Source organism: Entelurus aequoreus, linkage group LG09 (genome assembly GCF_033978785.1).
Source record: "Entelurus aequoreus isolate RoL-2023_Sb linkage group LG09, RoL_Eaeq_v1.1, whole genome shotgun sequence".
Lineage (NCBI taxonomy): Eukaryota > Metazoa > Chordata > Actinopteri > Syngnathiformes > Syngnathidae > Entelurus > Entelurus aequoreus.
The window spans coordinates 81,800,117-81,814,295 of NC_084739.1; the positions used below are offsets into that span (position 1 = coordinate 81,800,117).

The window sequence follows — 14,179 nt, forward strand, 5'->3', positions numbered from 1 at the left end:
AATTCCAAGCTGCTGTTTTGAGGCATGTTCAAAAAAATAATGCACTTTGTGACTTCAATAATAAATATGGCAGTGCCATGTTGGCACTTTTTTCCATAACTGGAGTCGAAGTTGTTCTCTTATTTTGGAAAACCTTGTTTTTGATTGATTGATTGAAACTTGTATTAGTAGGTTGCACAGTACAGTACATATTCAGTACAATTGACCACTAAATGGTAACACCCGAATAAGTTTTTCAACTTGTTTAAGTCGGGGTCCACGTTAATCAATTCATGGTACAGTTACATTGTTTAATGCATCCAGCGGGGCATCACAACAAAATTAGGCATAATAATAATGTGTTAATTCCACGACTTAAAATATCGGTATCGGTTGATATCGGAATCGGTAATCAAGAGTTGGACAATATCGGAATATTGGATATCGGCAAAAAAGCCATTATGGGACATCTGTAGTTTATAGTCATATTCAACAATTGTGACTGGTGGTGTGCATCCGGATTTTATCAACGCAAAATATGTGCCTTGGCTCAAAAAAGGTTGAAAAACACTGCCCTATCATATGAAATAAGGAATAATGCAATAATAATACTAAAACAATATTTCTGCTGTCTACTCGATGTTTTTATGAAAAGCTTACTTGGGTAAAAAAAAACCTGATATTAAAAACTTCATAAATACAAAACCTGTATTGGTGATACTGGGCCTGTATCTGCTTGATATCGGACCGATACCACAACGGCGGTATCACCCAACTCTATATCGCTCTCAACCAGCCTTTTTTTCTCCCACACCCAGAAGGCGTCTTCGCGCCATTATACGATCTGTGCTCCCTCCAGCTCCTGGCCCCGCCCCTCCGTGCACGCAGCCCTCCACCTTCTCGCCACACTGCGCGGCTGTCAGCGAGGCGAGAGGCCAGGCGTTCCCCCACGTCGGTCAAACATGGCTACAGTGGTGACCTCGACCCGCTTCACGGATGAATACCAGCTCTACGAGGAACTCGGAAAGTAAGCGCTCTCTCCTTTGCGTCTCCCCGCTGTTTTTGTGTGTGTCGCTTGCCGCCGTGTGCGTGTGCGTGTGCGTGTGCGTGTGTGGAGTTGACACGGCGTTAAACGGGGCTGTCAGAAACAGGCAAGCCTGCGACCTCCTCGCTCTTTTAATCCCCCCAAATCCCCGTCCGTAAAGATGCATTGCGCCATGGTGGAAGAACTTGTTTGGTGCAGAAGCGTGTTTAAAAAAAAGAGGTTTTTAATGCAGCAGCGCCATGCTGGCTGTTGTTGTGCATGCTTGCTACTACACGGCTCCTGCACACACAAGGTCCCTCACCTACCTTACACGGCTTTTGCAAAAAAGGGCTGCTTATTTTTTTTGGCATTGCACCTTTTTTTTTTTCTTTGGCTCCGTAGCTGCGGTTTTAATCTTCCTGCACCTCCATTAGTAACTGCAGCAGCAGCTTTAGATGAGAGCTGAGGAGGCTACTTCTTCTATTCTCCTGTTGCCTTCTCACATTTCCACCATTTAGCTAATAATGACTGGATGTCTGTGCAATGGTACAGGGTTGCCTCCCTCCTCCTGCACCACACTTTCACAGTGTACATCAGACCTGGGCAAATTAAGGCCCGGGGGCCACATGCGGCCCGTTCAGCTTTTCAATCTGGCCCGCCGGACATTCCCCCAATTTTTTTGGAGATGTTTAAAGGCCTACTGAAATGAAATTTTCTCATTGAAACGGGGATAGCAGGTCCATTCTATGTGTCATACTTGATCATTTCGCGATATTGCCATATTTTTGCTGAAGAGAACATCGACGATAAAGTTCGCAACTTTTGGTCGCTGATAAAAAAAGCCGTGCCTGTACCAGAAGTAGCGTGACGTCACAGGTTGTGGAGCGCCTCACATCTGCACATTGTTTACAATCATTCCCACAAGCAGCGAGAGCGATTCGGACTGAGAAAGCGACGATTACCCCATTAATTTGAGCGAGGATGAAAGATTCGTGGATGAGGAAAGTGAGAGTGAAGGATTAGAGTGCAGTGCAGGATGACAGGATGTATCTTTTTTCGCTCTGACTGTAACTTAGGTACAAGCGCTCATTGGATTCCACACTTTCTCCTTTTTCTATTGTGGATCACGGATTTGTATTTTAAACCACCTGGGATACTATATAAATAAATGATAAATGGGTTATACTTGTATAGCGCTTTTCTACCTTCAAGGTACTCAAAGCGCTTTGACACTATTTCCACATTCACCCATTCACACACACATTCACACACTGATGGCGGGAGCTGCCATGCAAGGCGCTAACCAGCAGCCATCAGGAGCAAGGGTGAAGTGTCTTGCCCAAGGACACAACGGATGTGACTAGGATGGTAGAAGGTGGGGATTGAACCCCAGTAACCAGCAACCCTCCGATTGCTGGCACGGCCACTCTACCAACTTCGCCACGCCGCCCCAATATCCTCTTGAAAATGAGAGTCGAGAACGCGAAATGGACATTCACAGTGACTTTTATCTCCACGACAATACATCGGCGAAACACTTTAGCTACGGAGCTAACGTGATAGCATAGTGCTTAACTGCGGATAGAAACAGAAGAAATAAGCCCCTGACTGGAAGGATAGACAGAAGATCAACAATACTACTATTACTTCTACTATCAGGAGACACCGAACCAAACCCTGGACCTGTAACCACACGGTTAATGCTGTCCCGCCTGGCGAAGCCTAGCAATGCTGTTGCTAACGACGCCATTGAAGCTAACTTAGCTACGGGACCTCGACAGAGCTATGCTAAAAACATTGGCTCTCCACCCACGCCAGCCCTCATCTGCTCATCACCACACGTGCTCACCTGCGTTCCAGCGATCGACGGCGCGACGGAGGACTTCACCACGATCATCGGTGCGGTCGGCGGCTAGCCTCGGATAGCGCGTCTGCTATCCAACTCAAAGTCCTCCTGGTTGTGTTGCTGCAGCCATCCGCTAATACACCAATCCCACCTACAGCTTTCTTCTTTGCTGTCTCCATTGTTCATTAAACAAATTGCAAAAGATTCACCAACACAGATGTCCAGAATACTGTGGAATTTTGCGATGAAAACAGACGACTTAAGCTGGCCACCATGCTGTTCCAAAATGTCTGCTACAGTCCGTGACGTCACGCGCAAACGTCATCATACCTAGACGTTTTCAGCCGGATATTTCCCGGGAAATTTAAAATGTCACTTTATAAGTTAACCCGGCCGTATTGGCATGTGTTGCAATGTTAAGATTTCATCATTGATATATAAACTATCAGACTGCGTGGTCGGTAGTAGTGGCTTTCAGTAGGCCTTTAAGATGTAAAGTGTAGCTGCCATTATGATGTGCACTCATGTTTTCTAATTACCGTAAGTCTTCAACTATACTAAGTCTTTACATGGCTGGAATATGCGCTTTTGCATGATATACTAGTTACTATGGTCATCTAACTAGTTACTATGGTCATCTAACTAGTTACTATGGTAATGTAAGTCACAGCAGCTCAGACGAGGCACCAAGCAGTGTGGGTGGGGAGCGTTTCCACAGAGTGTTTCCAGAGCCTGAAATGTGGGTGTCCGGGACAGACGTGGAAGGAGATTTTTTACAACAAAGTTCTAAAGTGTAGTGATATATCCCATATATCAGATTGTAGTTTTTTTTGTTTTTTTTTACCCCTCATGTTCATATTTCGCTGTTTGTTGCATTTTGGTTGCGTTTCACTTAATTGTAAAATATGTGGATGGAGAGGGGGTGTGACGTTCATATGTTGTCAATATTCAGTGTTTTATCCTTCATCGTTAATATTGTAACATTCTTTTTTTTCATGTACATTCTTGGTGTCTCAGTCAGTAAAAAAAACATACAATTCCATAACGTTTTTAGCATTCAATCAGACATTATTGTGAGGTTTTGTATTAGTGTTCCTAAAAATCAGATATACTGGCCCCTGGACACATTTTTTTCTCCAACCTTGGCCCCCCCGAGTCAAAATAATTGCCCAGGCCTGGTGTACATCCATGCATCCGTTTTCTCTTCACCTTGTCCTCAATAGGGTCAAGGCGTACCAGCTGACTTTTGGGGCAGAAGGCGGTGGAACCTTGGTTTAAGAACTCAATTCGATTTTGAACATGATTCGTGAACCGAAAAAAGAATCAATAGGAATCAGTGTAAATACAAATCGGTTCTCACCTCGACAAAAGTCCATATTTTAGTAAAAAAATGCACACTTTGGTCACGTGTGTATATATATATGTATATATATATATATATATATATATATATATATATATATATATATATATATATATATATATATATATATATATATATATATATATTTAATTTCACATTAGGGCTGGGCGATATAGCCTTTTTTTAATATCTTGATATTTTTAGGCCATATCGCGATACACGATATATATCTGGATATTTTGCCTTAGCCTTGAATGAACTCTTGATACATATAATCACAGCAGTATGATGATTCTATGTGTCTACATTAAAACATTCTTGTTCATACTGCATTAATATATGCTCATTTTAAACTTTCATGCAGAGAGGGAAATCACAACTAAGTCAATTTAGCAAAACTGTATTTATTAAAGTTATTTAGCAGTGGCACAAACATTCATGTCATTTCAAAACAGAAAGTGCAAGATTGTCAGAGACATTTTAAAACAAGCTATGAGTGCACTTTTGTGAATGATGTCACTAAGATGACATTTCAAAACAACACTAAATTAAAGTGCACTTTTTGTGCAGAACGGCACTACAATAGTTTAAAACAAATAAAGCGCACTTTTGTGCATGATGACACACAAGATATTTCAATAAGTGACACAAAAAAATTAGCTGCATATCAAATAGTATATGTCCTACGGTGTTGATGTGGAAATAGTTGCCTCGACATTTAGTTGGTGTGGCACCGAACGGAGATGTTGACATGTAAGGACATATTCCCGCTTGAAGCCAAACCACCGCCAGACGATGGACCCCGTGCTGTTTTTCTTGGGAATTAATTATTCCTCCATTTGTTACCAGATTTGCACCTTCTTTCTCTCGTATTACCACTCAAACCACACCGTTACCTGTTAGCACCACAGCTAACGTTACCATGTCGCTACCTGTCTGCTCCGCGGGATCGTGTGACGTTGCTCACGTGACAGTATGTGACGTATGTAAGAAGGTGCGCTTGTTTTATCTCTCTGTGAGAAGGAGAGACAGGAAAGAGTGAGAAACGCATGCAGTTTAATGCCCCGCAGCTAAAAGCAACTGCGTGAGAACGTATACTCGAATATCACGATATAGTCATTTTCTATATCGCACAGAGACAAACCCGCGGTATATCGATATATCGCCCAGCCCTAATTCACCTACACACATATATGTATATATATATGTACAGTACAGACCAAAAGTTTGGACACACCTTCTCGTTTCAATGCGTTTTCTTTATTTTCATGGCTATTTACATTGTAGATTGTCACTGAAGGCATCAAAACTCAATCAATCAATCAATCAATGTTTATTTATATAGCCCTAAATCACAAGTGTCTCAAAGGGCTGTACAAGCCACAACGACATCCTCAGTATAGAGCCCACAAAAAAACTATGACACCTGTGAAGTGAAAACCATTTCAGGTGACTACGTCTTGAAGCTCATCGAGAGAATGCCAAGAGTGTGCAAAACAGTAATCAGAGCAACGGATGGCTATTTTGAAGAAACTAGAATATAAAAACATGTTTTCAGTTTTTTCACCTTTTTTGGTTAAGTACATAACTCCACATGTGTTAATTCATAGTTTTGATGCCTTCAGTGACAAAATGTAAATAGTCATGAAAATAAAGAAAACCCATTGAATGAGAAGGTGTGTCCAAACTTTTGGCCTGTACTGTATATATGTATGTGTACGTGTATATGTATATATGTAGGTGTGTATATGTTTGTATGTATATATATATGTATGTATGTATGTATGTATGTGTATATATATATATATATATATATATATATGTATGTATGTATGTATGTATGTATGTATGTATGTATGTATGTATGTATGTATGTATGTATGTATGTATATTAGGGCTGCAAGTAACGATTAATTTGTTAATCGATTAATCTGTCGATTATTACTTCGATTAATCGATTAATAATCGAATAAAAGAGACAAACTACATTTCTATCCTTTCCAGTATTTTATTGAAAAAACCCAGCATACTGGCACCATGTTGTGGACATTGGGGGTGCAGCATACACCAATAATAACACAGAAATGTAACTCATTAGAACCGAATCAGATATTGTACACGTTTCTGTTGTGAATAATAAAGGATTCATTTTAGGCTGCCTCTGAATAATAGCATAAAATATTCCAGCACCTTCATAACGTTTAGTTATACTAAAGCGTCACTGAAATCTAAATATATTTATATAGCTTTATCAGCCCGGCTACATTGATCCATTATGAAACCAACCTGAGATATTTCTGTCCGTTACGTTTATTTCGAAATTGGTAACCGTGCGTTTTCTCTCTCAAAACGGAGTCAAATGTGCCGGAGACACATTATCAGCCCCGCGTTGCAACAAAGGCATAACTTTAACGTTACTCACAAAAAAGCTGAACTCATGAATGCTTGTTGCCACTATGGACTTAAAAAGTTACATACTGTGAGTTCTTCCCTTCATCCATGGCTCCAACATGTTTCTTCCTTCATCGGCTTGTGTCCCGGCAGTGTCTTCTCTTTTGCTGTAATAAAGGTCCACTGTGGCATCTTTTTCGGTCCCATCATAATTAAAGAATTGCTGCGGAACAAAGCCCCGTTCGCTGATAAAACCTCGAACTAAAGCGGTCACAAGCCGGTGGCTAACTATCTAAAAGGCTGGCTCAGTGGTTGTCTCGCAACCCGAAGCTTTACAGCGAGACTGTGAGAGTTTGGACACATTTAAAGCGTTTGTGATCTCTAACACAGGCTGACACAGGGCTGACCGGCAAGGTACGACAATAGTCAGAAGTGCCACTTGCCTTCGAAGCTTTTCAAAATGACCATGCCCGCCTGTACAGAAAGTGATGTCATTAAAATGGCAGCCCTCAATGGCTTCAAGCAGCATGCAAACCTAATTGATTGATTGATTGATTGATTGAGAATTGTATTAGTAGATTGCACAGTACAGTACATATTCCGTACAATTGACCACTAAATGGTAACACCCGAATAAGTTTTTCAACTTGTTTAAGTCGGGGTCCACGTTAATCAAGTCTAGGGTTGTAGTTGCCTGGAGGTGTTCTTTTAGTGCGGTTTTGAAGGAGGGTAGAGATGCATTTTCTTTTACACCTGTTGGGAGTGCATTCCATATTGATGTGGCATAGAAGGAGAATGAGTTAAGACCTTTGTTAGATCGGAATCTGGGTTTAACGTGGTTTGTGGAGCTCCCCCTGGTGTTGTGGTTATGGCGGTCATTTACGTTATGGAAGTAGTTTGACATGTACTTCGGTATCAGGGAGGTGTAGCAAATTTTATAGACTAGGCTCAGTGCAAGTTGTTTTACTCTGTCCTCCACCCTGAGCCAGCCCACTTTGGAGAAGTGGGTAGGAGTGAGGTGAGATCTGTGGTGGAGGTCTAGAAGTAATGAATGCAGGAATGACTGATTGAAGCGTCCGTACGCCGCACGTTCGCACACAGAGGCATATTTGGCGCAACGTAAAGGTTTGTAAACAGATAAGAGGCAAAAAGAGGCGTTTGTGAATCGATGTTGGCAGCTCTAGAGCCGCATGCAGCTCTTTAGCGCCGCCCTAGTGGCTCCCTGTAGCTTTTTGATGAGGGAAAATATTAATTTTTTGTTTTAATAGGGTTTCTGTAGGAGGACAAACATGACACAACCCTTCCTAATTGTTAGAAATCTCACTGTTTATGTTATACATACATGCTTTACTGATGAGAGTATTTGGCGTGCACCGTTTTGTCCTACTAATTTCAGCGGTCCTTGAACTCACCGTTGTTTGTTTACATGTGCAACTTTCTCCGTAACTGCCACAGAAAGATGTGTTCTATGCCACTCCTTCTGTCTCATTTTGTCCACCAAACATTTTATGCTGTGCGTAAATGCACAAAGGTGAGCTTTGTCGACGTTATTGACTTGTGCATGCTAACATGCTATTTAAGCTAGCTGTAGGTACATATTGCATCAGGTTAGAGTGTCCGCCCTGAGATCGGTAGGTTGTGAGTTCAAACCCCGGCTGAGTCATACCAAAGACTATAAAAAAATGGGACCCCTTGCTTAGCACTCAGCATCAAGGGTTGAAATTGGGAGTTAAATCACCAAAAATGATTCCCGGGCGTGGCCACCGCTGCTGCTCACTGCTCCCCTCACCTCCCAGGGGGTGATCAAGGGTGATAGGTCAAATGCAGAGAATAGTTTCGCCACACCTCGTGTGTGTGTGTGACAATCATTGGTACTTTAACTTCGTTTGTAGGGACATTTGAGCTCATTTAATGTTCCTTTACCCATGTCTTCTGTGTATTTAATTTGTTTTTGTTTTGTTTTCCTGCTCCAGGGGTGCTTTCTCCGTGGTGAGGCGATGCGTCAAGAAGTCCACCGGCCAGGAGTACGCTGCGAAAATCATCAACACCAAGAAGCTCTCTGCCAGAGGTGAGTGCACACAGGAAAGCAATGGCGTCGTGTAGGACGCCTGACAACTGTGGCTCTTTAGCAGTTAAGTCACCTCCGATTGCAGGAGTGTTCGCTTTAATCCCCGAAGAGCAGCTGATTCCTCTTCCTGGTCAGCCCAGTTTCCTGAAGAGCTGCAAGCCACTTGGCTGAGTTTCCTGCTGCGGTTTTAAAAGGCGCACACAGTGAGGCTCAGCGAGCTTCTCACATTTGCATTAAGAGCAGCTTGAGGTTTGATGCCAAAACATCCTTATGATCGATACGGTCTCTTATTGATGAGAGCCCGCTACTTTGCACAATAGAAATTAACAGAATAACTGGAAAGAATCCACAAAGTCAAAGGCCATGATTCGCTTACTCATGCACAAGAACAGACGTGCAACTTAGGTGTGTAATATACCGTGTTTTCCGAGCTAAAGATCACACCGGTATTTAAGCAGCACCCACCATATTTTAGAAGAAAGTAATATTTTTACATATACTGTATTATTATAAACTGCAGATATATAGATTGAAATGTTTATTTACATACCTTAATTGTTTCCAAACGGTGTCTGTAAAACGGCAGTAAAACGGCTGATCAAACAAAACAGAAGTCATCGTCATGGACCCACTAGCTGCGGAAGCTGGCTCTCCAATCAGCTAAACAGCCTCAACAACTCCACGGAAGCATTTTGGTGAACTTACTGAGGAATTTGTGAAACTAAAACAATACAAAAATAATGCCATTGTCAGGTAATGATACTAACACAGACACTTGTAAACGTGTTAGCATATTCGCAAATGCTAATGTCGCTTGCTTGATTACGGTACATTACGATAGCAGGTACAAATATGCATGAAAACACTCCTACAGGCATCACACATGGGACAGTTTAATAAGTATGAATAGGTTTAGTTATATTGTAAAACTTACAAACATTGCCTGGAGTGAAGAATCCATAAGAGTAGAAACACTACGGACGAATACTGCTGGTTCAAGGAAGAAAACAGGAGGCACATTTTCAACACGCACTACCTGCAGTGAGCGAACTCGTCCAAAAGATGGCGCCATAGCACAAACATTAACAGATCTTTTCAGTGTCTTTGTCGATGTAATATGACAACTATTTGTTGAATACAAAACATTACAGCCGTTAGTAAAGAAAAATCCATAATTTAGCCACACCGTTTTATAAGCGGCAGGGTCCAAAGCGTAGCGACTTATAGTACGGAAAATACAGTAGTTCATGTGATTGATCCTCTTACTAATGATTAATAACCGCCACCTTTACGACTCAAAAATAATCAACAAAGTTTGTCCATTTCGGAACAAGCGGGGGGTGCTGGAGCCTATCTCAGCTGCATTCGGGTGGAAGGCGGGGTACACCCTGGACAAGTGGCCACCTCATCACAGGGCCAACACAGATAGACAGACAACATTCCCACTCACATTCACACACTAGGGCCAATTTAGTGTTGCCAATCAACCTATCCCCAGGTGCATGTTTTTTGAAGCCAAATACAACTCGATTATTGAAAATTATTAATCGATTTAAAATCGGGATGAATAAGAATATCGGAATTCGGATGTGAATCGTTTTTTTCCGTGCACCCCTAATGATCACTTTTTGACTCAAAATAATCCACAAAGCCTATGGTTAGTTTACTCATTTATGAGTTCAGACCTGCAACATAGTTGTGTCCTGTAGTACAGGAGTTTATAACCTTTTGGGCATTGTTGCCCAACTTTTCCACTACTGCTAATTATAACTAACTTACTTACAGTTTACAACCATGTCAATTAATATGAAAACATGTGTTAATCACAAAACATTTTTACCATGGCTTCGGGCAGGCTGATTACAAAATCAAATATACTGCAAAAGAAGGAAGGGACTCATAGAAACTGATGAAAAATAAATGTACATTTAATTACTCTGTGCTAATATACATTCTAACTAAATTAATAATAAAGAATAATATATATGTTTATTAAATAAACTGTCAATAAATGACATATAAATGTAAGGGAGCCTTCCATTAGTAATCAAAGATAGTTTAGCTCTTGACAATACAATTAATTGGAATAACTCAAAGTACCCAATTGGCTTGCCAATGCCTGAGCACAAAACTACAAAGTAGAAGTCTCATAACGTCTTTGTTCCCCATGGCTGGTATGCATTTCAGCCACCACCTTTCATTTGGGAAATAAACCAAAGTACCGTACTAAATTTGATATGCTTTCTCATGATCAGCTATGCAACGTAAACGTGTCGTAAAAATAAATGGTCATTCCTCCTGCCAGTTATTGATAATAACCACCACCTGTATATGTAATTGACATAAACAAAAACTGGATACGATTTACAAAGGCAGTGTTGTATTATGATGTGATGACACTTGTGAACCTTTTTGTTCAACCATAACATTGTGAAGGAGTTAGTTTCAAACTGTAAGCCTTTGCAGACCACAATCCTTCCGCCTTGGTGAAGGTCTGCTTGTTTTTTTTCCGAGTCATGTTTCCTGTTTTCGGTGGACCTGCTAGATTGTCCACACATGTTGCTAAATCTTCGCATTGTCGCTGTCTGTCTGACTCTTTGCGGTGCGTGGTCTGCATGTTGGTCGGTGTCAGACCAGCAGAGACTGGGCGACGATGTCATTCAGAGCCGGTTCTGGCCTGACTGGGCTGTTCCGTTCCCACAGGGTTGCTGTGCCTCCTCCCGTCACCCCACCCGTGTCATTTTCCTTTCCTTTCCCATTTCTTCCTCATAAACAGCTCATTGATTGGAGGGGAAATTCCTAAAGACCAGACAAATTTGGCAGAGCGTATGCGAATTGTGCACTTGGCTGTACTGGCAGTGGTCCATAGTTGGTAACCCCAGCAACAAGGGAGGGGGTGGATCTCCACATCTTATAGGCTGGAGAGAACACTTTCTCTTTGTGTTTGAAAAAAGATGCTCTTTTCTCATTTTACGCTTATTTTTTATACATTTCTGTTACTATAATGGACAAACTAAGGGCACATTGGGTATAAAAGCAGCTTCCATGAAATGCTCAGTCATTCACAGACAAGGATGGGGCGAGGGTCACCACTTTGTCAACAAATGCGTGAGCAAGTTGTCGAACAGTTTAAGAACAACATTTCTCAACCGGCTATTGCAAGGAATTTAGGGATTTCACCATCTCTTGTCCGTAATATCATGAAAAGGTTCAGAGAATCTGGAGAAATCACTGCACGTAAGCGGCAATGCCCATGACCTTCGATATAACTCCATCCATCCATCCATTTTCTACCGCTTGTCCCTTTCGGGGTCGCGGGGGAAAAACTTTGCCCATTTGTCGAAGGGTAGACAACGAGAATGCGGGCTCCCGTGGACGAGGGAGTACTACGAAAAACAGCGAATGTATTTGGACTGGCAAAGCAGACTGTCAGTTATTGTCTGCCATGTATGTCGAGCGATTACTCGTCTAGTTTTGTACTCCATAACTATTGTGAAGCCATGAATTGGTTGCGGCTGTCAAGTACAACCGCCAATGTCCTGACCAGATATCTAGATCCCTGTGTCAATTGTTGTAACACATTGTTTACTTTCACACGTCCATTAAAGATATGATTCATGTATGATGGCTCAGGTGTGATTCACTACGATAGGGCTGGTCTACCAGCTGCTGATGGTGAGGCAAGCAAGGTTTACTGTTAAAAGAAATGTGGCAATCGGCTACATTGAAACACAGGGTAAGAATACACTTCCAGGTCAGAGGTGACTATGACGCGCACATTTTTGTTCGCGCATGCGTACTAGGTCGTTTTGCGCCGGTGGATGGAGGGGGTCTTATACGGTGGCATTGTGAGTGTGTGGACAAGGATAAGGTTAGGTGGGATATAGCCTGGATAATCTTAGTGTAGAAGGGGCCTAAAAGTAACAAAAGTTGATTTTACGTTTTGAATTTCCAGAAGTTGCATTTTAAGGCCTTTTTTCTGAAGTTTGGTTTTAAGACTCCTAAAATGCAATGGAATGGTAAAAAAGACCCACATTTTAAATATCATTTTTTACCTAAAAACACATCATAAACAGGCTTGGTTAAAAAACAACAACCACTTAATGCAGGGGTGTCCAAAGTGCGGCCCGGGGGCCATTTGCGGCCCGCAGCTAATTGTTTAGCGGCCCGCCACACATTCTGGAAATGCCATTGCAAAAATCAAAAAAACATTAAAAAAGTGGAATGAGGTGAAATCTAACTAGAAAACGTTGCAATGTTGACACAAAGCTGCCAAATTTTGTCTATCTTTATATTCCTTTTTTTGCCATTGCTCAAAAAAAAAAAAAAGACAAAAAATCAATAATAATGAGTTATTGACATCTTCAAGGCTCCAATTACTTCAAATATTTCACATTAAAATGTTTTATGTGGAAAAATATTGCATATATTGTGTGGTTGCCATATAAAAACATCCAAGTTTTCTTTGACAAAAGAGCATAAAACAAACAAAATAATAGTTCAAACGTAAAATCGACAGATATATCTGAAGTTGATCTCGTAACTTAAGTGTTGAAAGTAAAACAAATAATAATAAAAATGTATCACTTAATGAGTGGGGTACCTTTTGGATCCCAAATATATTTAGTGGGATTTTATTTATCTTTTCACTGTGATTAATCAAAAATATTAATGAAAATAAAATCAATGGTGTCATGCATTATTGATCTTTTCAGGGCTCCAATTACTTCACATCAAACATTGCTTTCTGAATGTTTTGGGCGGTGGGGGAAATACTGCATATTTCAGTTTTACTATAAAAAACAAAGTTGTCTTTGACAGAAAAGGCATATATAATAATAGGCAATAATAATTTTACTTGTTTTTAACATTTTAATGACTGAGACCCTTTATGGGCATCAGGAGCCCTAATTGTTAAAACAAAAATCTATATATTTTGTTATGGTTTGAAAATGAAAACATATCAAAATGGCCCCCGCATACTTTAATTTTTCCGTGTGCGGCCCTCAGTGGAAAAAGTTTGGACACCCCTGACTTAATAGAACAAGGACCTTGTGCAAGGCCAGCCAAATTGTGCACTTTTTAAAAAAAAGATCCACACCACCTACATATACTTGAATTATGCATCCAATTTTTACAGGGGAATTAAAGAAAGTGCCCTACCCTGCCGCCTTATGTACTTGAATGTAGTGAAAGTAGACTGTGGGAAGTGGAGAGGACAATTTCATGGTACTTTTAATAGTCAACACTCAAGTGTTCTGTGGTCAGATTTAAAAGATACCATAAAAGGTAGTGAGTAAAGCTGCCTCATATCTTTCTGCTGTACTTGTGCCTTGTTTTCCTTTTTGGTGAAGGTCCAAATACGGGCAGAGAAAATAGTTGGGATACAGTGATTATTTAATCACATTTTTCAGTCCGTACATGAGTGATGAGTGAGACTTTTAATTATTCTCTTGGCATAGCATATCTATGGTTACAACTTTGTGGGGCACTTTACAGTTTCAGTAC

General features: G+C 40.9%; 1 protein-coding gene across 14 annotated transcripts in view; it reads left to right on the plus strand.

Annotated features, from left to right (window-relative positions):
* Window positions 1-822: 822 nt before the first annotated feature.
* camk2g2 (calcium/calmodulin-dependent protein kinase (CaM kinase) II gamma 2) overlaps window positions 823-14,179 on the plus strand; it is a 201,675-nt gene continuing 188,318 nt past the window's right edge. For all 14 annotated transcript variants that reach the window (XR_009827376.1, XM_062059600.1, XM_062059589.1 and 11 more), the window contains exons 1-2: window positions 823-1,006; window positions 8,577-8,671. Coding sequence is in view for 13 of the 14 variants with exons in the window: in XM_062059600.1 (XP_061915584.1) it covers window positions 942-1,006; window positions 8,577-8,671 (160 nt within the window). In the remaining variant the exon portion in view is untranslated. The remainder of the gene's footprint in view (window positions 1,007-8,576; window positions 8,672-14,179) is intronic.